The sequence below is a fragment of the Parambassis ranga genome, chromosome 9, assembly GCF_900634625.1.
Source record: "Parambassis ranga chromosome 9, fParRan2.1, whole genome shotgun sequence".
Lineage (NCBI taxonomy): Eukaryota > Metazoa > Chordata > Actinopteri > Ambassidae > Parambassis > Parambassis ranga.
Window position 1 is genome coordinate 2424841 of NC_041030.1, and position 24579 is coordinate 2449419.

General features: G+C 42.3%; 1 protein-coding gene across 2 annotated transcripts; it reads right to left on the reverse strand.

Annotated features, from left to right (window-relative positions):
* Positions 1–15866: 15866 nt before the first annotated feature.
* On the reverse strand, positions 15867–22525 carry atad1a (ATPase family AAA domain containing 1a). 2 transcript variants are annotated; one of them, XM_028415244.1, is made up of 10 exons: positions 22457–22525; positions 21592–21792; positions 21349–21447; positions 21096–21216; positions 20010–20210; positions 19560–19666; positions 19372–19461; positions 17960–18010; positions 17550–17722; positions 15867–16557 (listed from the first exon to the last, which is right to left on the reverse strand). In XM_028415244.1, exons 2-10 carry the CDS (start codon positions 21763–21765, stop codon positions 16428–16430), a joined length of 1146 nt encoding a protein of 381 aa, XP_028271045.1. In that variant the 5' UTR covers positions 21766–21792; positions 22457–22525; the 3' UTR covers positions 15867–16427. The 2 variants fall into 2 exon arrangements, with proteins under 2 accessions (XP_028271045.1, XP_028271046.1); XM_028415245.1 differs by having other exon boundaries at positions 22453–22519.
* Positions 22526–24579: the final 2054 nt, after the last annotated feature.

The following is a 24579-nucleotide window of genomic DNA, read 5'->3' on the forward strand; positions in this document are numbered from 1 at the left end:
GAAATGAGGCACACTGATTGGGAAAAATCAAATCAAACCAATGAAACCTCATCTATTAAATCATTAACTTAATTTAGCAATGATGACTTTATGAATGGCATGAATGAATGCAAAATAAGACCTAGTTTTATCTTTGATAACTCAAAAGCCTTCAGCTTAATAACCAGCTAAACACAGCTTTTGTTTATAATTAGCCTAACTCTTTGGTCAACACACACCTCCGAAGACCCATTACAGACCTTCTTTAAAGCCATGAACATGCATCAGTATTTACATCACAGCTGTATGAGAGCAAACACTTGCTAATGATGGAGTATACATATTCAGCAACCAGTGTCATAAACAACTGGAGCTGCTTTTACAGCCCCTTCCTCTAAAATCCCTTTCAAGTACCCACTTGAATATTCATTAGTGAACCTTCTCACTTGAAGTTGTTCTAGAAATCCCCTTCCTATTGAGCAGTCATATTCATCTGGGTAAATAACTAGCATACAAGTGCATCTGCACCTTTGAATCTTAATGCTAAAGATGGGACACACACACACAGCATCTTTGATATGCATGGCGGGACACGCTGCTTCTCCTTACAGCCCATTCTTATGCTCCAGACAGAAAGCCTTGTTTACTAACAGCTGCAGAGGATCCAAACTCTCTGCCTGTAGTCCAAAGTGTTTGCTGTAATTTATCTTTTCGGGGCAGTGCCATAAATTCAACATGTTGTGATATGCAAAGGCAGCCTTTCGCTGTCAAGTCTATTTCTATCCTACTATTATCTGTTGCATTGTTACTATTTTACTGGTGAAGGTGTAGACCAGTCAGCCAACCACAGAGCCTGTCAAACTGTCAGTAGTTATGAAAGCAACTGACAGCACTCAAATGTCAGGCTTCCAGTAGGGTAGCAGTGAAGGGAGTAGAAAGAAAAGAAAAGGTAATTACAGTGCTGAGCTATACAGAAAAAAAGAAGAAAAGTTTTGTACATTGTGGTACATTATGAACTTTTTATTTTTTACTTTTGTGAATGCAAAAGTGATGCAAAATTGAATTTTGACATCGAGTTATTACCAACTGTTAATTTTGAGTACTAATGGAGAAGGAGCCACAAACAAAAAGCTGTCCAACAAAAAGTGAGCTTTACTGAATTTAAAGCCCCAAAAGAGCCAAACAGGGGGAACCTAAACTAACGAAGTATAAAATAACAGATTTAAGAAAAATAAAATAGTAACAAAACACATAAGGGTTAAACAGAGGTAACGGGACACAAGTGGGAACAGTCAGGGAGGGGCAATTAACTTGGAGGGAGACACACAAAGAGATCCAGCTCAAATACAGAGGAATGTGACTTTTTATAACATTGATAAATCTAGCTTTAAAAAGTGATACTGGTTATATTTCAAATTACCAGTTAATCCAAAGATCTCTTCTAACTTATTTGACTGAGCTGTGTGTGCTGTGATACCTGCTCTTGTGCAGCAACAGCTGCTGCTCTAACACCATTGTTTCTGTCTCTCTCTCTTCTCATTGTGTTAACACACACCTGAATGCTGCAGAGCAGCAAACTGCCAAATGTCTGTTTTTACAGAGGTCTGTAACCTGCTGATGATCAACTCATCAAGGACTGATCATCAGCAGCACCTGCTGCAGCTCAACTCATTAAATCCTATGGAAGCAGGAAGAGGGGATGCAGTATTTAACACAGCTTTTTTTATTTATGATAGATAAATAATGGCATGGTGAAAAAAATCATATTTTGATGTTTATCTGAGGAAATGACTTGCCTAATACGAATCACTGCGATCAGAATGCTTTGCATTATTACAGTTTTACACAACAAGCATAGAATTAATAGAGGGGGGACTTGTACTTCTTAACATGTGGAGATACAGACATGACTTAAATGAATATTGTTATTGTAGGATTTTCCAGTAGAAACTTTATTTCCTGATGTAAGTGTAGGAAGTTAAAGATACTGTGTTTGACTGTAATAGATGTTCATGACTGTTAGACATATACATGAATGACGCAACTGCGGAGTAAGTGCAGTTGTAGTGCAGCTATGGCAACAATGTTTGTAGTGTAACCATAGCAACATTTGTTGCTTTAAAGTGCAACCATAGCAACGGTTTGTTTTATTATTTCTGATTACCTGTTGGAACCCGCACGAAGCGTCGGTTTTACAACCTAACATAGCTAATGCAACCTAAACGTTGCTAAACGTTTCTAAACATAACTAATAGTTCAGCTAAAGGTTACTAAATGTTCAGTTGGAAGTTCGTCCAGCTCACAGTTCATGTAGTGTGTGCGTGTGAAATAAAGAGTGTGGAAACTACGAGTTGTATCCGCCGTGCTTGTTCCGACAACCCATCCAGAGGGGAGACTATCGAAGAGTAAATCTGGACAGTTGTAAAACCGTGGTAGGAGCCGTGCAAGAGAAGACACAAGCCCTGAGCGGAGAGCGACAGACGGGGATTACCAGACGGGACCGAAGACCCGGAAGGAAACTACCGTCAATTACGTCTTACAATGGGAGAGCTGAAGGCGAGAGCTAACGGGACCGTTGGAAGGCGGAGTAATCATCATAGTAGTGAGTAAAGCTGTGTTGGTTACTGGAAGCTACGGAGCTCATAACGTGGCGATTGCTAGACGGAAGGGTTGCTATTGAGCTGTAACTAATCAGAAAATAAACTGTGACATAGTGATTCAACTCTGCAAAAGGAGCCCACTTTTAGCCCACACTGAAGCTGTGGACAGTAACAGTGAGACCATTCAGCTACAAGTCAGTAGTCTGGAGGAAAAATGATGGATAACGCAGCTGATTTAGAGAGCTTAAAGCAAGAGCGTGCTAACGCACAACGGAGCTTTACAAGACGAATAAACCGCCTCAGTGTCAGTGCTGGCCGTTTAAGTGAAGCTGATTTGTCAGGTGAATTAACAAAACTGAGAGACGAATACGAGAAACTCCTTGATGCTAGTAATGAGTACATTGAAGCACGGGGGCAAATAGACCCAGCAGATGACAACAGTGAGTCACAGGATGCCCTGGCGAAGAGAGATGCCAATGAGCGAAAGTTAGTGGAAACCGAGCGCTCAGTCTTGGAAATCCTGTGGTCTAAGTATGCAGAGCCAGACATAGATGCTCTTGTGAGGCAGTACAAGGTAGCTTTTGATCGGGCTTAGGCACTCAGGAGAGATCAGAGTGACTCGTGGAAGAAGCAAGATCTAGAAGTTTATATACTGAATAGGAAACTCCAGAAGCTTAGGAGCGCTGTGTATACATGGAAAGATTATCGACCGCATGGGAAGGACAAATCTTCTATCCTTGGAAGAGGAAAAGGAGCTACTGGCGGATAAGTGGTTAGGCCGGTGGGATGATGAAGACAACACTAGTGCCAGTGTAGCCAGTGGGCATGCCGCGCCAGCTAACGACAGTATCACAGTTGCTGGTAACACCGCCTTCACCCAACCAGTAGCCCCTGCTACTACTATGCCACCCAATTCCACCTGTCCTACTGTTGCAACCCTGCCCCCTGGCGGTCAACCTCCAGGTGGGTTTGCAGCTGCCATGTTCAGGCTCCCACAACAGACCCCACAACCCACCGCGCAGACGCAGCAGCCTGGCCGTGGGCCTAACAATGGTTTAGCCCAGCCTCCGGCACGCACTAGCACACCACAACTCCCAAGTGTTCACACAGCTCCACCTGTCGATATTAGTATGGGACAAGGGAGTAGCTTTCCTCATAGTGGCTTGGGGGTATACACTGGGGTAGACAACAGCTATCAGTGGGCTCGGCCTAAAGTAAGGTTGACACCTATAAGTTTACCAAAGTTCTCCGGGGATAGGAGGGACTATTGGCGTTGGAAAGCTGAGTGGGAGTGTATCCAGGTACAAGCAGAACCTACAGGGTCACTGGAATGTAAGAAGCTTCATTTGCTAGACAGTGTGGGTGATGAAGTAAAACGCGAACTTAGACTGTTGCGTTGTAGAGATTCAAATGAAATATTCAGAGAGCTGGAAGACCGTTATGGTGACAGAGCACAAACGGCTGAAGAGATCATGTTGGAGCTACAGTCCCGCCCGGCTGTAAAGAATCACCAGCCACGAGAGACACTAGAGTTAATCCTAGCAGTGGAGTGGGCAGTACTGGACCTCACAGATCTGGGGTGTGAAGATGTCATACATAACCAGTTAGTGATTCGTTCTTTGGAAAGCAAGCTTCCTAACACCATGAAAAGAGAGTGGCTCATGTATGCAGGTAACCCTGTTAACCAGGTTCACCCAGGGAACCGTTTCAACAGACTCTTGCAGTTCTTAAGGGACCAAAAGTCGTTACTTGTGAGGTTGGAGCAGTTACTACCCAGCAAGCCACGGTCTACCAATGCTCCTGAGAGACCAAGTTACCGGGAGAAGCTAGATGAACGAAAGAAAGTCAAGAAGTCGTTCACTAAGACAACAGCATGTGAAACCAAAAGAAACCCTAAGCAGGTGCCATGTTCTGTGTGTGGTGATAAGGAACATGGAGGAAAACTGTTTTGCTGCAAAACCTTCAGGAAGGCCAATCTGTCAGAGAAAAGGTCACATGTGGAAAGGGCAAAAGCTTGTGTAAAATGCCTGGACGTTCACAAGAGTGACGACATCTGAACTCCTAGGTTTCTCTGCCGGAAGGAGGAGTGCAACATAGGTGACACAATGGCAGATCACCACTATTTCCTCTGTCCTAAAGCATCGAAAAGGAAGGAGACCACTGAGAGGGAAACCAAAATAGAGGAAAAAGGAGGACCTCGTGGTCCAACAAAGGAACAAGAGGCTGTGTTTGCAGAGTTAGAATTGACTCCCCACCAGTTGGAAGCTGTCCGAAGAGCCTGCACAAACAAGGCAATGTCAAAAGCACGTTCTGGCAAAGGCCAGATAGAACGGAGTGGTTTAAGGGAGCATCCAGTCCTTATGATGCTCGTACCTGTCACGACAAAAAGAGAGGACAGCCTTGGAGCTTTGGTTGATCTAGCCTCTGATACCAATTATATCACACATCATGCTGCAGAAAGGCTCGGACTGGTTGGCGAGACAATCGCACTTGTTGTGTATGGTGTGGGCAAAATGAAGGTGCGGGTTGAAACAAAAAGATATCTTGTGACGATAAAGGTGTGGACCCCACGAAGAACCTTAAAGTTCCACGAGATGATCTGCTATGGGTTGGAAGACATTGCTAAAGTGGATCACGTGGTGACCTCTGGACAACTGGAGCAGTTTTTCCCTGAAGTTAAGCCAGGAGAACTAGCTCGCCCAGAGAAGATTGATCTACTAATCAGTGCAAGAGAAGGCCGCCTAGCTCCACAAAGCTTGCAAAGAACCGGTGACCTGGTGCTGTGGGATGGTCCTTTAGGCAAGACAGCGAGTGGTGCGCATCCTGACCTCTTTGAAGGAGTGGAGGTGACCACACAATGCTCGAAGATGCACTTCGCACACTCCATGAGGGCAGTCGCTGTCAAAGTGGAGGAACACTGTGTGAGAAAAATGGGAAACCACAAGGAGCAAGGAAACTCAGTGGAGGTTCGCAGAACTGCGGCGTGCAATAAGGAGGTCCTTGAGTGGTTAAAATGGGACAGCATCGGAGCTGACTGTGTTCCCATCTGTGGAGGATGTCGTTGTGGAAAATGCCCACCAGGAGGAAAGGAGATGTCCCTAGCCGACGAGAAGGAGCTGGAGATAATAAGGGCGGGCCTGACCTTCAAGGAGAGTGACGCCCACAGCAACCAACCTCACTGGGATGCTAAGTATCCTTGGAAAGAAGACCCAGCTTCTCTTCCCAACAACCGGAAGGCTGTGGAAGCAACATTTCTAAGGACAGAGAAATGGCTCATGAAAGACCCCCTGTGGAAAGAAGCCTACAAGAGACAAGTCCACGAGATGGTGGCGAGAGGGGCCGCCATTAAACTCACCAAGAATGTGATGGATAGTTGGAAAGGACCTGCGTGGTGGGTGAGCCATCTAATTGCACCTAATCCACACTCAGTGACTACACCAGTACGTCTCGTATGGAACAGCAGTCAGGAGTTTGGTGCGGTTAGCATGAACGGCATTTTACTTAAAGGCCCAGACGTCCTTAATCCCATCAGAGCAGTACTTTTAAGATTCCGCGAGGGTGTGCACACAGCCATTGGGGACATCACAAAGATGTATAACTCGGTATGGTTGGAGGAGCAAGAGGTCCATGTGCATCGATTCTTGTGGAGAGACTCACCGGAGGATGAGATTGAGGACTATGCTATTGTGAGGGTGAACATGGGTGACAAACCGGCGGGATGCATTGCACAGGTAGCCATGCGTGAGACCGGAAAATTACCCCAGTTCTCCCACATGAAGGAAGAAAGGAGGGTCATGGAAGAAGACTCTTATGTCGATGACCTCCTCACGTCCCACAATGACACGCTGTGCCTTAATAAGATCCTAGAGGGAGTGGAGGACATACTGAAAACAGGAGGCTTCTACCTCAAACCCTGGGTCCGATCTGGTCAAAGTGGGAGGCAGGATGGGACTGAATTCAATCCAGTGACTATGCTGTTACCTAACCAACTAAAGGAAGAAGACAACAAAGCCTTTTTTCGATAAGGTTCATTTGGTCTTCACCTATTTATGAACTATGATAGAATTCTTTTTAGTCAGACCAGTGTTTCTTGTGTTTTACCTTGACATGTTTCGACTACTTCCTGCAGTCTTCCTCAGAAGTCACATGATGTTACGTGACGTGTCTGCCAGCTGATCTTATGCAGGTTGTGGCGCCATTCTCCCACTACTCCAGGTAGTAGGGGAACAGCGCCACCTGTAGTCCGGCTTCCTCAGCGCTGTGTCCCAGGTGTGGGACAGCATAAAGGCCTTAAAAAAATGCCAGTACCCCATGTGGGCAATCAAAAAAGGAAAACACAGAAAAAACAAAGAAAAAAAAGGAAACACAAACCAAAAACAAAACAAAACAATGGTGACACTCCCCTACATCCGTGGAATAACGGAAAAAATACAAAGAGCAATGAGGAAACAACATCAATACACCCGTCAAACCACATCGGAAACTCAGACAAATACTGGTGCACCCCAAAGACAAGATCGAACCGGACAAAAAATGCAACGTCATATACGAAATACCCTGCCTGTCCTGCAATAAAACATACATCGGCGAAACAGGAAGATCATTCAGCACACGGAAAAAAGAACATAAAACAGAATGTGAAAAGGAATCAGCTGGGATGAGCACAAGGGCAACAAAACAAAAAGCACAACAAGAAAACCTGAAATCAGCAATCTCGGATCATTGCAAAAGAGAAAGGCACATTATGGACTGGGATGGGGCAAAAGTGATCGGAAACGAGGACAACAAATTCAAACGGTGGATTAAGGAAGCCATCGAAATAAGGAAGCGGGCCAATAGGACAATGAACCGGGACAAGGGAACTTTTACACTGTCCCACACCTGGAACACTGTCCTGAGGAGACCAGACTGCTGTCCCACACCTGGGACACAGCGCTGAGGAAGCCGGACTACAGGTGGCGCTGTTCCCCCACTACCTGGAGTAGTGGGAGAATGGCGCCACAACCTGCATAAGATCAGCTGGCAGACACGTCACGTAACATCATGTGACTTCTGAGGAAGACTGCAGGAAGTAGTCGAAACATGTCAAGGTAAAACACAAGAAACACTGGTCTGACTAAAAAGAATTCTATCATAGACAACAAAGCCCTTGGGGTTGGTTACCTGGTGCTAGAGGATAAACTCTTTGTGATGGTATCCATTAACTTCTCCAGAAGGAAGAAAAAAATGAGGACGGAGATTGATCTTACCGAAAAAGAGGTGGAGGTAAAGACACCAAATCCCCTGACACGTCGGGTCCTACTGAGCCAAATCGCAGGGCTGTACGACCCACTCGGTCTTGCCACACCCGTGAAGCAGAAAGGGGTGATTCTCGTCAGAAGAGCTTTCCAGGAAGCAGGCAAGCTTACGAAGGACACCTGGGACCAACCTCTTTCTGACGAGCTCCGAGGGAAAGCAATTGGACTATTTAAAGAATATGCCCGCCTATGTCGCATCAAGTTCCACAGAAGTATTATGCGCACCCGACCGGAGCGTAGCAGCGGGGGACCTAGTATGGTTAGCTGACCAGAACGCACGGAGGGGTCAGTTCAGGCTGGGTCGGGTGGTGGAAGCCTTCCCCGATATGAAAGGGGTGGTACGAGATGTGAAGGTGAGTACATGCCAAAGCTGTCCGGTTTCCAGTGGACAATCCAGGAGAAGCCAGGACGTTGAGAGTTGCCCCTCCACCATCCTTCATAGGGATGTTAGGAGGCTGGTGGTTTTGCTACCAGTGGAGGAGCAAGAAAAGACTTCCCCACCAGGTTGTGTTCCGGTTTTGGATCAAGACCCCCTGCCGGGCATCTTTGAGGCTGGTGGAGTGATCGGCGAAGGATCCCAGAACGTCAAGAAGAACAATTTGTGTTGTTAATTGATGTTAAACCACTTTGATTTCTTAGATAGATGTTAAGCTGTAGCAGCTCCATATAAATATGAGTGCATAAGTATGGGGTGAAATTTAACATCACTAACCGAGTACTGCGGAGTAAGTGCAGTTGTAGTGCAGCTATGGCAACAATGTTTGTAGTGTAACCATAGCAACGTTTGTTGCTTTAAAGTGCAACCATAGCAACGGTTTGTTTTATTATTTCTGATTACCTGTTGGAACCCGCACGAAGCGTCGGTTTTACAACCTAACGTAGCTAATGCAACCTAAACATTGCTAAACATTTCTAAACGTAACTAATAGTTCAGCTAAAGGTTACTAAATGTTCAGTTGGAAGTTCATCCAGCTCACAGTTCATGTAGTGTGTGCGTGTGAAATAAAGAGTGTGGAAACTACGAGTTGTATCCGCCGTGCTTGTTCCGACAACCCATCCAGAGGGGAGACTATCGAAGAGTAAATCTGGACAGTTATACTCCACCACTGGCTATTCCTATGACTTCACTGACTATATTGAGTATTATTTTTTAACAATATATTTAGTTAGACCAAACATTTAATAACTTAAGCCTCCAATCCCAAACTTTCAGTGGATGCTGTACAAATGAAGAGGATGTGTAGTTTAATTTCCCAGTAATGGCTGCTGCCTGTAAGCCACTTCACCCTTGGGGGACAGCTTAATCTTCTTTTTACTAAGTGAGAATTAATTTGTTGTTTCCACTGCTGTGCTTCTGATAAACCTTCAATTCAAAAGCAGGAATTGTTAGATAATAAATTAGTGGACTTGCATTAATACCCCCCCTTCCCCGCTTCTTCATTTGCATCACTGACTGAGACCAATAAAAGGCATCTTGCTGACATACCCATGTCTCGCTTCATTCATGGAGCCTTGAGCAGGAAGTGAGTCATTCCCTCCTGCTCCTGTGTTGTTGGTGAGGAGATGAGCCGCGTGACCCCAATGTATGATTAATTAGTGATGATTATCCCATCTCCGGCTCCTCTCAGTGTACGCTGTGCCTTTTGTCCTTGCCTTTATTATCATAGTTAGCTGCAACTACCAGCCGCCTTTTGACGCGCCTGTGGAACATGGGAATGTGTGTGACGCAGAGGTCTGGCAGAAGCTGTCCAATATTCACCAGTGGCTTCGTTGTCATTCTAATGTGACTTTCCTCTCTGTGAGACGGGAATGAAGGGAAGCAAGGAAGGAAGGATGGAAGGAAGGAAGGAAGGAAAGTGTTCAATGGGCGACAGCAGGGGTGTCATTAGAAGTCTGTCAAGAGAGGCTTGAACACTGGTGTTACTGTGCCCCACTTGAAAAAGAAGAACAAGAAGTGTGTAATTAACATTCAACATTCATAAAACAGTAGTGTACGATGTGACTGGCTTGTCCACAAAGTCAATAGACACCTAAGAGGAAATGAATGCGTGTGTGCGTGTGAGGCTGTTAGACTTGAGTGACACTTACACACTTTCTTTAATTTCACCGATCGAAATAAAAGCTGCTTCTGTTTCTCTGTGCTCTCAGGCTATAGAGGTAGGGATAACAGCGTCAGCAAGCCCCGAGAGCTGACCCTTCTCTTAACACCTGCTCTCACAGACCACACACCTTCTGATTACCTTTCATCTGGTGTGCTGCGGCCATCAGACACTCCAATTACATCTGCTAATAGAGCAGCCTCTTCTCCAAGCCGGCCTTCTATCTTGTTAGATGTGAGCAGCAAATGCGAAAGTTAAAAGATTGTCAGAACACAGGAGAGTAGTACTTGTTTTATAACTTCTGTAACCCAAAAAAACACCTTTAAAAGCTTTTCTACCATGATTTTAATGAACCAATGAGCATATGTTATATTTCTGTAGTACTGAAGATGTCACCTGTATATGTGGAGAACAGAGAAAGGTGTTTCTTAATCAAAGGATGTGTCGCGTATTCTTCTTTTGTAACATCTGGGTGATTAGGACAGCACATTTTATTACTGATTTAAGTTATTAAATCATTTATGCATAGGTCAACTATTACTAATATAGTTGCACATGCTATTTTAATTAATAAAGACTCCTTCAGTTTCATTAAACTTTCAGTGATTTATCCAAAATTCATACATTAATGTCTTCTTATCTAAAATTTCATTAAACATTTATTTGTTAACAACAGCAAACATTATTGAAGTAAACATTTCATTGAATACATTAACTGGGGTTTTTGTCCTGCTGTTTGTCTGTCTGTGCTCCCCCTTTGTTGTCTCCATCTTTCTACATCTATCCTTCGGTCTCACTGGTGCCATTCTGATTCTGATTCTCAGAAATGATTCCAGGTAAATTTAAATATTTGGACAAATTAAGTGTGTTTACTTATTTTTTGAGATAATCTAAGGGAAAGGAGGGGAAGTATTTTTGCTAGCTGGCGAACAAATAATGATTGACTAGACACATTAAAGACGGTCATGTAGGCCATGTATAATGGTTCTGCATTTGTCTTAATTGCTGAAGCTTTTTAGTGCCCACCTGTGCCATGTGGCTCTACATCTCTACCCTCACCTTCAGCCAGAAGCTGTCTACAGTCACTGAAACAAGTTCACAAATGAAGCAGCAGCTGAAATGATTTCACTCTTCCAAGGGTGACCCCCTGTGGCAGGTCCCTGGTGAGGTGTTGTTCATCTGGTAGGAGGCTCCAGGGCTGGCCTGGGAACACCACAGCTGACCCCAAATAAATGGAAGAAAATGTTGGACAGACAGAATCACAACAACTCACTCTCTAATGCAGTAGTACACTATTACCTTATGTCCACCCTGAATTCACCTCATAAACTGAGAACGAATGCAAAGAGATTAAGAAAACCAAAGGTTTTCTATCAAAGGTTGAAAGTCCTACTGGGCAGAGATGTACTGCTGCAGACTCAGACATGTTGCATTTGGTCATCACCACAGTTGGTGTTTATCAGCTAGAAACACCTGCAGTGAAAATCAACAAATCCAACAAAGATTTCACACACAGAACGCTCCAAAGAGTTCTTAGTTTACTGCTGCCACCACCAAGCTGCATGATTACCGAGCTCCTTTCCTTCATGTCATTCTCAGTGCTGACCCACAGACACTGTGTCTCTGCTGTTGAAACCGGGCCTCTTTTGGACAGGGAGACAAATTGTGACTGTGAGGTGGTTAGCAGTAGCAGCAATGAAAAACAAGGAAAATACAAACCCAGCAGGAATGAGAAGGAAAGGAAAGAAGAGATGAACAACAACAGTGAGAACTGACTTCCCCTGCAGCCAAATTCACTCTCATCCTCCTCTGTGGATGCTGGCTCAGGCTAAGATAATGATATAGTGCAAAATAATTTTAACCATACCTGTGCCTAAGTCTAAGTCTTGGACCAAGCTGGATTACACCCATCTATTTTCCTAATTTGACACTATGACTGGTTGTCTGTGTCTCTATGTTAGCCCTGCAATAGGGTGCACCTCACAACTCACAGATTAACCTAACACTCTTTGGTACGTGGGATTTGAAAATCCTTTTTTTTTCATGAGATCTCGAGTCTGTGCCAGGTTCTGTGTCCCACTATAGAAGCTCTGATGTGGGTGTCAGAGACAGTAGTGACAGCAACAGACCACAGAAGACAACTATGGATGAATCATTAATCAATATGAAGGTCTACGCTGATGCATTCACTGACCAAGTAAGGTTTTTGAAGGCCCAACCTCCAAACAGGAGTCTGATGGTTTCCACACCTTGCCTATAGGCCCCTACCCATTCTGCATATGTAACAATGTACACCTTAGACGACACACTGTATGTGTGTTGAGAGGTACCTATACCAGCAGGGGGCATAGCTATTCTGAGAGAAAAAGAAACTTTAATAAGGAGGTTAAAATGTCAGAGCCTTTTATGATCTATTATAAAGAAGCAACATGAGTTCAGTGTTCTGTACGATTCATTCACTGTGCAGGTTTCTCTGTGAGTCAGAAAGGACTGAGAATGTGGAGAATCACTGGAGGGAGTATATCTCCCAGCTGGACTGGGAGCAGCTGGGGAATATTTTCCTTTGGGTCTAACTGGTCGTGTATCTCACTGTCATCAGCTGCAGCCTGAATAAACATTAAGTTAGGACCGTTGTAATAGAGTCAATGTAAACTTGAAGCACGGTGGAGTGTAAACCAGAAGTGAGTCCCAATAAACGCTGTTTAAAAAGCTAACTGTTCAGTAAATGTTGCCTCTACAAGGTTCATGTTGAGTCGAACCTCTCCATCCAGCAGGCCACAGTTACAACATACACCTCCCAGCACCAGCACCTTCAGACAAAACAGCACTTTTCTTGCCCTCTCGTCTTCTATTTGTTCATGCGGAGCTGCTGTTTTTCATACACTTATGCAATATGGCTTTGTGAGTTATCTACTCTGGCTACAAAACCCCGAGCCTCAGCAGGCAACAGGATATCCTGCTGAGAAATGTGGCAGGGATAACAGCTGCCGCTGATTTCTCTGGGCTTGCTCGATCGTGTTCGATAGCAGCAAAGCTTTCAGAGCACTGTCACAGAGCAGAGTGGAGCCATTATACACTCTCAGTCCATCACTCCTGTCTGATGGAAAAAAGGTTGAGACCATCAGAGTAGCACCGAGAGCCGCTGCACTGACAGACCAAAGGCAGACACAAAAGTGGATATCTGCCTCTCTGTGGGAAGTCTTTGACGTCTGCAGCCAGCTGTGCCGCAGAGAAGAGCTTCTTCCATCATGTTTATCGACTGGGAGCTGCAGTCTAATTGAAAAGTACTGGGACAAAGACTTTTACTTTGACTCCCACTTCATGAATAACCCATCTATAGCTTTATGAATAACTAAATAACAATTGTGTGTTGATGATAAGTCGTGCATCCTCACAGAACGTGGGAAAAAAAACACTCCTGACTTTGCTCTGAAATTTTATATCACCTTACTCTCTGCTCACACAACAGATGGGAAGAGTTTAACACTTATTAGCATCTAAAAAGCAATCCTTTGTGTAAGGAATTCCCAAACCACAGTCAGGATTTGGGATGTAAATAAGATGAATGGGCACAGAGTGACCTTGTGCTAAACACTGCAAAACCATCACACATTCCGATTGAGTGAGCCAGCTAACAGAAGGTCAACCTAGCATTTGGTTCTGCCTCGCATTTAAGAAAAAGGAGCAACTTCACACACAGTGCATACAGTTCAGTTGTAGTGTAATTTTGTATGCCCCCTGTGAGAATGTCATGTAATGTTGTGAATGTTAAGCAGGAACAGAGTCACAAAACAGGTCTTGCCCATAAATCCCTTTAAAGCCTTCCTGCATAAATGAAGGTTTCAGGGCTTTGTGGAATACCAGTAAGCACAAAAATGGCATGTTGATCAAAATCTGGTGTAGTCGCCCCCCTTGCTCCATTTTGCCTAATAAATGTATTTATTTAAAACATGATCTATCTCTAGAAATTATTAGGTTATTAGGAACCGTGCTTCTAGATCCGTCAGAGCCATATCACTACTTTAACAAGGCTCATAGTTTTTAGTTATTCAAGCATGCGGTTTAGTGTAATAATCACCAATGCAGCGAAGGTGTGTCTGAACCAAGGGTTGGGTTGAATTCATATATTTCTAGGAGTTTGTTTTTTTCACGATTTACATAAATTAGCATTGACCTTACCAGCAGATCATTTAGATTTCATGGATAGGCATTTATTTTGATTTTTTTTTTTAAACTGCCTGGGATAAAAAAAACCCAACAAATCAGACTCATTAGAGATGTTAGATGGTAATGACAGAGCTGGAGCAAACAGCAATACAGTGGAAAGAGTATGAGAGCTTGATTGTGGCCAACAATGCGTTATTAATGCATGTCTAAAGGAGTCAGGAATTTATAAACAGTTTACAATGATTCAGAGTGAAGGAGCTGGCTTTCACAGCTATGTTTTTTTTTGCTGTCCAAAAGAACACAACAATCCACACTTGTTAAGAAAGTTGCTGGTAATATTAATATTCTGTTACATGCCAATTTACCAGATTTAATATTTGATATCTTCACAGAATAATGAGGTTTATCACAATGAAATTACAGAACAGACACAAAAGGTTGAAAAAAAGACTGATATTTTTGTTGAGTGTAATTTAATAAATACACTTCACAGTACATGTATAATACTTCATATTTATAACATACACATAATCTATTTAACAATAACATATGGGCGCTGTGTATGAAGATAAGGGACCTGATAAATGATGTTGCATCAAGCATTTACACAGGTGTTAACATTTCTACAAGAAAGGTAACCAAACCTGAAAGCAGCAGTGACACTATTATTAGTAACGCAACAACATTTTGACCTTTAACTGTCACCTGAGGTAATCAAATAAAGAGCAACAGATGTCTAGATATCACCGGCTAAACCAATAAGGGAGAAAAAAACACATCCAGTGTTCATTGTCTCATCTAAACACCTGCATAAAGCCGCTCAACCTGCAAGCAGTCCCAATCAACTTGCCTCACTAACAGGACATGAAGCTACAGCGCCACCACATGGTCATGGCTGAATGACAAATATGGTCCGGCTGGATCGGAACGTGTGGGAGAGATTGCTGTGTGAGGCCCATGCATACCTGCTGTGGGCATATGGGTAATAATGAGGCTGTCTAACAGAGTGGAGGGGGAGAAAATGACTATGAGTGATGGCTGATTAAAAGCATTTAATCTAAAAGCCATGCTCCCCTTTTAAGAATAAATTAAAGTAAGTGACTCCGAAAACCCTGATTTGTGCTGCGGTGACAGTGATTGCTGTCAGTGTATGATTGGTGCACATAACACAACATGAAAAATTCATTATAAAAACATTGAAAGTAAACAATAAGAACCCACTGATGATGACTCAATAATTATGACATAAAAAATTCAATCTATCTTTTAACATAACCTCTTCTTTTAGAAGACAATGTCTGAATACAGTCTGCTTATAGAAACACAATGAACCCACTGACTGCAAGTTGACTGATGGAACTTTTGAGTATAAATTAAAGTCATTACATAGCAGCATAATGACTGCTGAGATAACAGGATGTAAGTGTCCTGTAGCTGCCCCGTCACATCATTATGGCTGTTAAAGTTTAAGTGGTGACCATCTGTACTCTTAAAACCTGAATACTCCGTTATCTGCATTTAGACATATTAACAGCATTCGTTTCAAATGTGGTTAACTCTTTACATTTTCATATACATTGTATGATTTGATAAAAGCTACACGGTGCTGATTTCATGACCACGAACTATAATTTCAAAAGAAATATTATTATGAATGAATGCTCCTTGGGAGCAGCAGCTTTACATGTTGAATCACATCACTGCGCTCAAATGAGATTATCAAATGTATTCTATCCTTTATACTTTTAAAATTAAAATGAAAGAGAAAAAGCAAAACTACTAACAGTACACATTGTTACTATTGTACAGTACAGCAACCTTTGCAAAGTGTGCAGTTGGGAGTGACTGAAGTGTTGGTTTCACCCAAAAACACACACATTGAAGATATTTCAATCATCCAAAGGATCACATGCTGAGGTCATGGTCATGTGTAAGCCAGTGCTGGGTGGTGAATGATATCTTAATGCAGTGTTGATTTAAACAGACTTAGATGAAGCTGCACTCCAAACAAACTGATACTGTGACTTTGAGCAAGAAACTGAGTCGGCAGACGGTGCGTGCAGACAGTACACTTTAAATATTATACTTTGCACATGTAGTGGTGCTGTGCTGATAACAAGCATGCTCAGAAGAAACCCAGCCTGGGCAAACGAGGATTTAGAAAACTATGGCTGTCTGCTGGCTTTTTCCAACAGCACCTGACACTTGGGTCTCTGCTAGGCCAACAACACCTGTGAACAAAGGCCAGAAGAAAACATGTCCCGTCACTGGTGAATGGTGAGCGTTTAGTCCAGGGGTACCTCAGGTACACTGGGTGACATGAAAGCCGTGGCCCGCTTTGATTCCTTCATCTTGTCGAGGCCAAAGAGGAGGTCCAGCTGTGTGACGGGCCGCAACCGCTCCTCATCCACAGGCCTGGAGCCAAGTGCACAGGAGGCCAGAGGTCAGGCATTTTCATAGCACACACAACTCAGTACTGAGTACTGCAATGATTTAGACAACCAGAAAATGACACCATACCTAACATCAGGCATGAAAAGTCCAAACAAAATATATTATACAATAATACCAAACACTGCATTTGGTTGACATTCCTATTAGAGCTAGACCACAGGATCATCTCAGTGTAACTTATTTGAAACTGCTGTTGCTTAGTATCAATAATTGTGATTTTTTTGCTGCAAGTTCTGCAAATGAAAAAGTTCATATTTCTTCTTTTAGCAATAAGGCCTTACTGTAGAGGTTTCACTAGTCGCTTAGCAACGGCTGAAAAACATGCTACAGAGGCCACATATTTTTTTATAAGCCCTTTTCATAATGTCTTTAAAATCAACAGGATACATCTCTACGCTTTTATGACACAATGCAGACTGCAGCAGCCTGAAAGGATTCATGAGTCTAATTCATGAAAATCCATTATTGTTTTACATTCACTTGTGGGAATATAAAGTCTAATATATATTAGATAGAGACAGAATTCAGACTAATATTACCATCTATGCTGCTGTGCAATGTTTGTTTACATTTACTGCACTATATCACAATACTATATACTATGTGATATATATATATAGTATATATCACATTACCATTTATGCTGCTGTGCAATGTTTGTACATAATTCCTCTTATCTTATCTTATTTTTTACTGTACTATATTGTATTTTATTCTATTTAACTCTTGCTCTGACTGTCGGTGTTGTATTGCTGCTGGTACCCAAATTTCCCTGAGGGACCTTCCCAAAGGGATTAATAAAGTATATTCTATTCTATTCTATCAGCTTCAAAAACCCACGCTGGTCTAATCACAAACTGTTTAGGGCAGGCACTGCAGTTAGACAACCAGATACTCGGTGGATATGAGGGCTTCAGCATGAAATCTTGTGGGTGTGTGAATGTGAGTCATACCTCTCCTCCTCCTGGCAGTCCAGTAGCTGCTGAGCGATCTGCCTCATCTGTTCTTTGCGGACGTAGTCCCGGACTCTATACATGGCAGCATCACGGCAAAGCTCCCTTAGGTCACTGCCAGAGTAGCCTTCTGTCTTCTCAGCAATCTCCTTCAGATTAATGGCGTTGCTCAGCTGGACAGACAAGCCGGACACGGATTGTGAGACAATTATATGGAATTATGCTATAATGAGTCTTTGGGTGGCGTTTGTTGCTGCCAATCAAAATCCAGCGGCTCATGAGTGACCTGGTTATTTAATGTGATTTGGCAGTGAAAACACAGGTGTGAAATCGTCTAAATGACACAAGAGAGCAGGGTGCACAGTCATTTCTGCCACAGTCAAACAGAAGAAAGAGAAACAGTATCTTACATTTTCTCCTGCTAAAACCAGCCTCAGGATGTCTTGTCTTTGCCTGGTGTTCTGCAAAGAAAAATGCATCATATATAATATAATATTAATGTATGAGTCATAATCAGGGTTAGAGTTACACACAGTTCATCCTGCAAATTCACTTAATACAGACTGAAATCTGTGGTCTGATAAGTCAGAATATCTTTTTTTTTTTTTAAATCAGAGATTTCTACAGTTGTTGAAGGAACCTGGCAGGTGAGCCACTGCAAACACCTTATGGCCTTTATACACTGTGCGATTTTTAGCAATCGGCATGACACACTGTGCAACGGGAATCTAATAATCTTTGGTACAACGTCAAGTTTGATGCATGCAGATAGTACAACCAGTATGACCATTTACTGAATTGCAGGCGATGGCAGGTTACGACGTACATCAATATGTAAGGAGGAGGAGGATGTGGACGCGGGGTGACGGGTTGTAGCAGCTGTCACACTATGAGATAGTAATCCTAAATATCTGACACTGCTTAAATTTTATCTCAGGTTATCTTTGGTCGCAAGACGCTGACAATGGCCGCCTTTGAACCCGTCTCACAGTGTGAGATTCTCCTACAATGGTCGTCTTTTATCTGGGACAGCCCAAAATCGCACAGTGTAAACCCGACTCAATGATGCTCAGCCTTGCTAGGAACCTTCACCATGCTTCACTGCAGACACTCATTATTGTACCCCTCTCCAGCCCTGAACAAACTGGCTCCTGCTACAGCCAAATATTTCAAATTATGACTCATCATTCCAGAGCACCTGCTGCCATTTTCCTGTTTTTATTTGTTTTTTTACCATGGTTTAGTCACTTCTCCTAGCTGTAGATGGGCAGTGAGAATCTTCCATTAAATGAAATTTATTGCAGCTGGTTTAATTTCATTGGCTGGCCACTAAATTTACTGTCCTCAATGTTGCCCTTCTTGCAAAGCCAGTCTCCTTTGAGACCTTTACGTGGGAGAGACCTTACTGATAGAGTGTAACTACTTTGTGTTGTTGCTGTACTCAGCCTTGCTATGGTGAAAAAACCTGTGCAATTAAACCTTCTTCTACAAACTCACTTTAGTGGGAGAGTTTGGCTCCATGATTGTTAGCACCTGCTTGGTACAACTTGTTAATCAAACACCAGACTCTGATCCTACAAAATCCCTGACTGTGCAAGTTTAGCTATAAGTATTGGTGCAGGTTGGTCACACCAAATACTCATTTGATTCTTCTGTTTGCCCACTTTGCATTTTGTAAATTGAACAATAAATAATTACTTGTATATACTTGAATACTTTGTATTTTGTCTTTATTTACACCTGATTAAATGCAGTTTCTAGATGTATTTTGCATAACCATTCATAAGTGAATCCATGCTGCTGGTGTGTGTGCAAGTCTTACTGGCAGGTCAATGTGAAACGTGGTGGGCATCCTGCGCAGAATGGCTGGATCCATATCATGTGGTCTGTTTGTAGCTCCCATCACCATCACCTACATTTGAAAGAAACACATTCTCCTAAAATGAGCACCTGCTACATTACTTATATGTCTCATCTGGAAGCCAGATCGCCGGGCAGTGGCCGTGTTACCTGAGTGGTTGAAGAGGTGTCCAGGCCGTCCCACAGGCTCATGAACTGGGCCTTCATCATAGCTGTGGCTTCGTGGTCCAGACTGGAACGATTCCTCAGAAAGGACTCTGAAGCACAAAAGATAAGGAGTAGTCAGTGTATGAAAACTGTCTACACAGAACTCATCCTGGCTGATTTTTGCCAGCTCACCAACATGGTCAGCAGACAGAGCAGCAGCCAATGAGCCCCTTTTAATCTAATTAATCTATTCAGCATCAGCAAAATTGCACTCTACCTATTAGTTATAATGAAGGTTAGTATTGTGGATTTTACAGATGAGAAAGAAACCTATTTCATATCATGACCATCTGCCTTTTACAGAATAAAGATGATCACATCTAACTAAGTCTCAAACTTATATACATTCCACATGTGATCTCTCTTGAAATGTGTGCTGTTAGAAAAACTCACCAATCTCATCAATGAAGATGATACAGGGCTGGATTTTAACAGCTAATGAGAAAACTGCAGCAGTCAGCTTCTGTGATTCACCATACCACATGTCTGTGAGCGTGGAGGCCTGAAGGTTGATAAACTTGCATCCCGATGCTTTAGCAGTTGCCTTGGCAATCATGGTCTTCCCACATCCTGGGGGACCGAACAATAAAACACCTGCACAGACAAGAGTCCTCTATTAGGTTTCTATTATCATAGTTGCTTTCAAACCCACTGTCACGTTTGAACAAAATACACACCTTTACTCACATTTTTCTACGTTATATTATAACTCATATTAATTGTCATTGGCAACAGTAGTGAGATTGTCCGACCTTAACCAAGGACAAAAGCAAACTATTTTAAAAGTTACGTTGCACAAACAAAGCCTTAGGTCTAGGAATGAAACTGGATTCCCAAAGCAACTAATTCTGGAGGTTGACTCATCCTGAGGCTCTGTGTCAAGCTTTGTGCCAAACAGTAAAACTCCCTCTACTAAGCTAGGCACGCCTCTAAGCTGCTGTCAAGCTGCCAAGTAGATGAATATTGTCAGATGCTTTTAGGCACGTTATTCTAGCTGGAAAAATATGACAGTAGACAGCAACAATGAGGAAAAGTATAAACGCAAGATAAAAGCAAAATAATTGCTTCTGATATCTCATTCTAAAATTTGCTCTGAAATATTACATTCATGCTAAATAGTGCTGGCACTAATGTATTAGGCCTTAATGGGCCTGGGTGATTATCGAGTAAGAAATCTAGTTTCTAATATCACATGTGGAGTATGTTTAATTTATTATGATTTGTGTGTTATTCCTTATATACATCTTACAATCAAACTGCCATGGAAATATACAGTGAAATAAAATCCCCTACTCTGCATGATAATACCACAAAATAAGGGCTGAATGTCACTTGTTCATTTCATGTTTAAGCTAGAGATGTCATAACACTTGTTAGATATCTCACTTCGTTGACTATTATTGATTTTTGTAATGTTACCTTAAAAATTGATTGCGTAATTGTCTAATTTGGATTAGATGAGATTACATGCTGTAGTACCTTTAGGTGGCTGAAAGAGTTTGGATCCAGCTAAAAGGTGCCTTTTCTGAAAGGGCAGGATGACTGTATCTTGCAGCTCATTGATAACCTCATCCAGACCTGCGATATCTCTCCAGGACACCTGTGGGAATGTAGAGTAAGGTGGAAAAAAAATCTTATTCTTGTCTGGAAATAGTAAAACATTGGTAAAATATCAAAAATGTCATGGTGCACGACAACCTCAGTGTTATGGACTGAAGAGTACAACCGTTACCTTTATTGTTTGTGGGTCAACTAGGTGAGATGCAATGTTCATCTCATACTCTGTTAGTTTGACCCCTTCGACACCAATCCTCTTCATCAGCTGTTCTGCCTGGAGAATTGAGACACATACCTCAGATAGCTCCAGTCATTCATTTTAACTCTTAACCATTCAACTGCAGCACAGAACAGCACAGAAACGAATCACTAACAAAATCCGACCCCTACATGCGTACATTACTAGCTTGCTACATACCCTTTTCTTGGCTTGGTTTTTCTGTTTGGCGGTAGGGTCCATTGCATCAACCACCCATTTGATGCTGTAGTATGTTGCTGCACCAAAGATGGTCAACCTCACCAACATACCCAACACTTCATTTCTGGACAATGGCCGCATTAGGGCCTCTCTGGGAAGATCTTTAAGCAGCATCTCTGCAGGCGGGTGTCAGTCCATTGACTGGATGAGAAGGGAACAACAATTATATTTGGTATTAAATAGGAGAGCTACAAGCAGCAGAAGTTGCAGTGTGATTGCATAATTTGACAAATAAATCAGCCACATATTTTGATGCTGTTTTGCTTACAAGGCTTTATGTAACATTTAACAGCTCCTGGTTGACTGCTAAATAAAATGGGTATAACTAGGTTAAACAAAATAATGAAGTTAGTGGTCCAGTGTAACTGGAAATCGATCATAAAAATGTCTTTAAGGCGTGAACCCTAACATATGTGCAATAGGACATTATTTTTTATACGTTTCTAAATGAAGTCTGGGGTAATAAACAGTGGTGTTACTCGAAAGCTACGTACACTGTGTAGTACGCTATTTAACTAGTTCCCGCGGAATATTTAAACACGGACACATCATTATTGCTACATTACCATAGTATGTACAGCATTATAACTGTATACGGTATTTAGAGAGGAAATGTTATTAATTCCTAGGTCAGCATCTATTTGCAAGCTAAAGCTAATACAGCTACAACTGGAAAGCACCAAACTTACCTCTCTACGTCATTTATAACCCACAGTAAATTAAAACATCTTCCGCCTACTCTGCTGCCACACATACAATTTAACATCTCTGGGAATGTAAAGGATAAAATAATAAACGTACTTACGTACTATAACAGGAACCTAGAGCAATGTAAAGAGAATACATTGATGGTGCAACACGCTTTGTGTCTCGGGTGGAAATTGTGTGTCCCGCAGTAGGAAATTGGTTCCGGATGTCATGTTTTCTACAGCAGTCAGCCACAGGATGGCAGCACGTCACCGCAAATAATTCACACATCAGCACCAAGGACAGCATTACACCAGAAGCACAGCTACTCTATAAATGAAGTAGTAAACATTATTAATAGCAGGTTTTATGAGAACATTTCTTATTATAAAAACTAAGAAAAACAACAAAATCTGTTTAAATATCTGAAAGAAAATATTCATATCCTATTACAACGTGTGAACAAAATATTGTAATGCTGCGCGCAATGTACAATTATCAATACATTTCATTACCCTCTCATTCTAAACTGTTCTGTAAGAGACACTGCAGTATCTTTCCAAACATGCATATAAAATGTGGGAAACTTTGACTCGACACCAAACACCCAAAACGTGTCCTGGGGTAGAGTACATGCAAATGTACCACAGTCTGAGTTCAAATCTAAAGCCATGATGTGTATTTGGTTCCCATTCTTTTCCAGCAGATAATGGATAATTCAGTCTTCTTTCAGCAGCTTCAAAGATAAGGCCGTAACAAATGGACTTCCCCTACAAGTAATTTATCACACAGGGGCCAAAGGGACTGTTAATTGTCTTAGATTGTGAGCTAAATTTGAAGATGCTGTTATAGTTTGAATTCAGACTTGTTCTTGCTTTAGATTTTTCTTCAGTGAAGCAATGCCTATACATAGACTATACACAGAGTCCTGTATCAACTGAAGCCATGTAAACAGTATCCGTTTTCTACAACAGTCAACTCACAGAAAAAAAGGATTTGTTTTGCCGTGCACTTGTGTTAGGTAAGCCTCTCCCCTTTGTAGTCCAATTAGTTGCCCAAATTGGATGCAGGAGACCGTCCTGCACACTTCCAGCTTTAACCATCCAGTGAAGTTAAGTCCATCCTTGTTGTGGAAAATGGCACACAGGCTGCTATTGCACACACCTTTTGGCTGTGAAAATGCTTCATAAAAAGCTTTAATCCCCCTGTACTGCAGCAGCAAATCCCAGGAGATAGCAGCCTGACGGGGCCATTTTGATGGGTCTGGGCATGAAAGCGCAGGCTTGTGTATCTGCAAAGTGCAGCCGGGGCTCCACATTCCCACAACGCCTTCTTGCACCTTGCACAAACAACCACTCTGAGGCTGGTAGGAGGGGGGGAAAAAAAGTCAACCTGCAGTATGTTGAAGCCAAAATAAAACATAAAGCCTGCTGTGTTGCCAAACACATGCCAAATGTGCCCTCTTTTGAGAAACTGGACTGGCAGCTAATATTTCGCAATGGGGTTGTCATGTTGTATGTGTTTGTTAGGCTATGATTTGTCAGTTTTTCATATGTGTGAGTGCTGGTCACACATAATAGGCAATTACCTAATCACCCTCCATATTATCTCTAGCAGGAGGAGATCATCATTTATTTGCCTGTTTTCCAGAGGAAGTAAATGGAATTGAGAATTAGGCCTTTGCTAAACTGTAGAAAGTTATTGGAGGTTATTTATAAGGTTGTGAGTATGGGCGTAGATTTGAGAAATACAAATACAATAGATTACATAGGCCTATATGTTAGTTATTTTTTTATTAATTACTCAAATGAAGGGTGTATACCCAAAGTGGGGATATATAAGCAACACAATCATTCATAAAGAAAACAGCAGCATGAAACCCCACATCTACTGTGCTACACTCATTTCTTGCTTTGGCACCTATCAGCTCCCAACTGTTCAGGGATGTAATGTGAATTTCTGTTATATGACAAATAAGCCTATCATTGGCATTTGGCATAGATAAAAATACAGAGGGATGAGCAGACAAGAGATGCATGAAAGAGCTAATGTCTGGGTGAGACTTCAGAACTCAATATTGCTCAACAAAGGGATTTCTGATGCATCGTGCACTCTTTGTTCATTTTGCCAAGGTAACTCACACAAGTCAGCAACACAGCAGCATTGCCAGAGAAAGATGATTACAGCTGTAGTTCCAAACTGACAACTTTCCTCAACGCCGCAGGTCTCACCATGGTTACC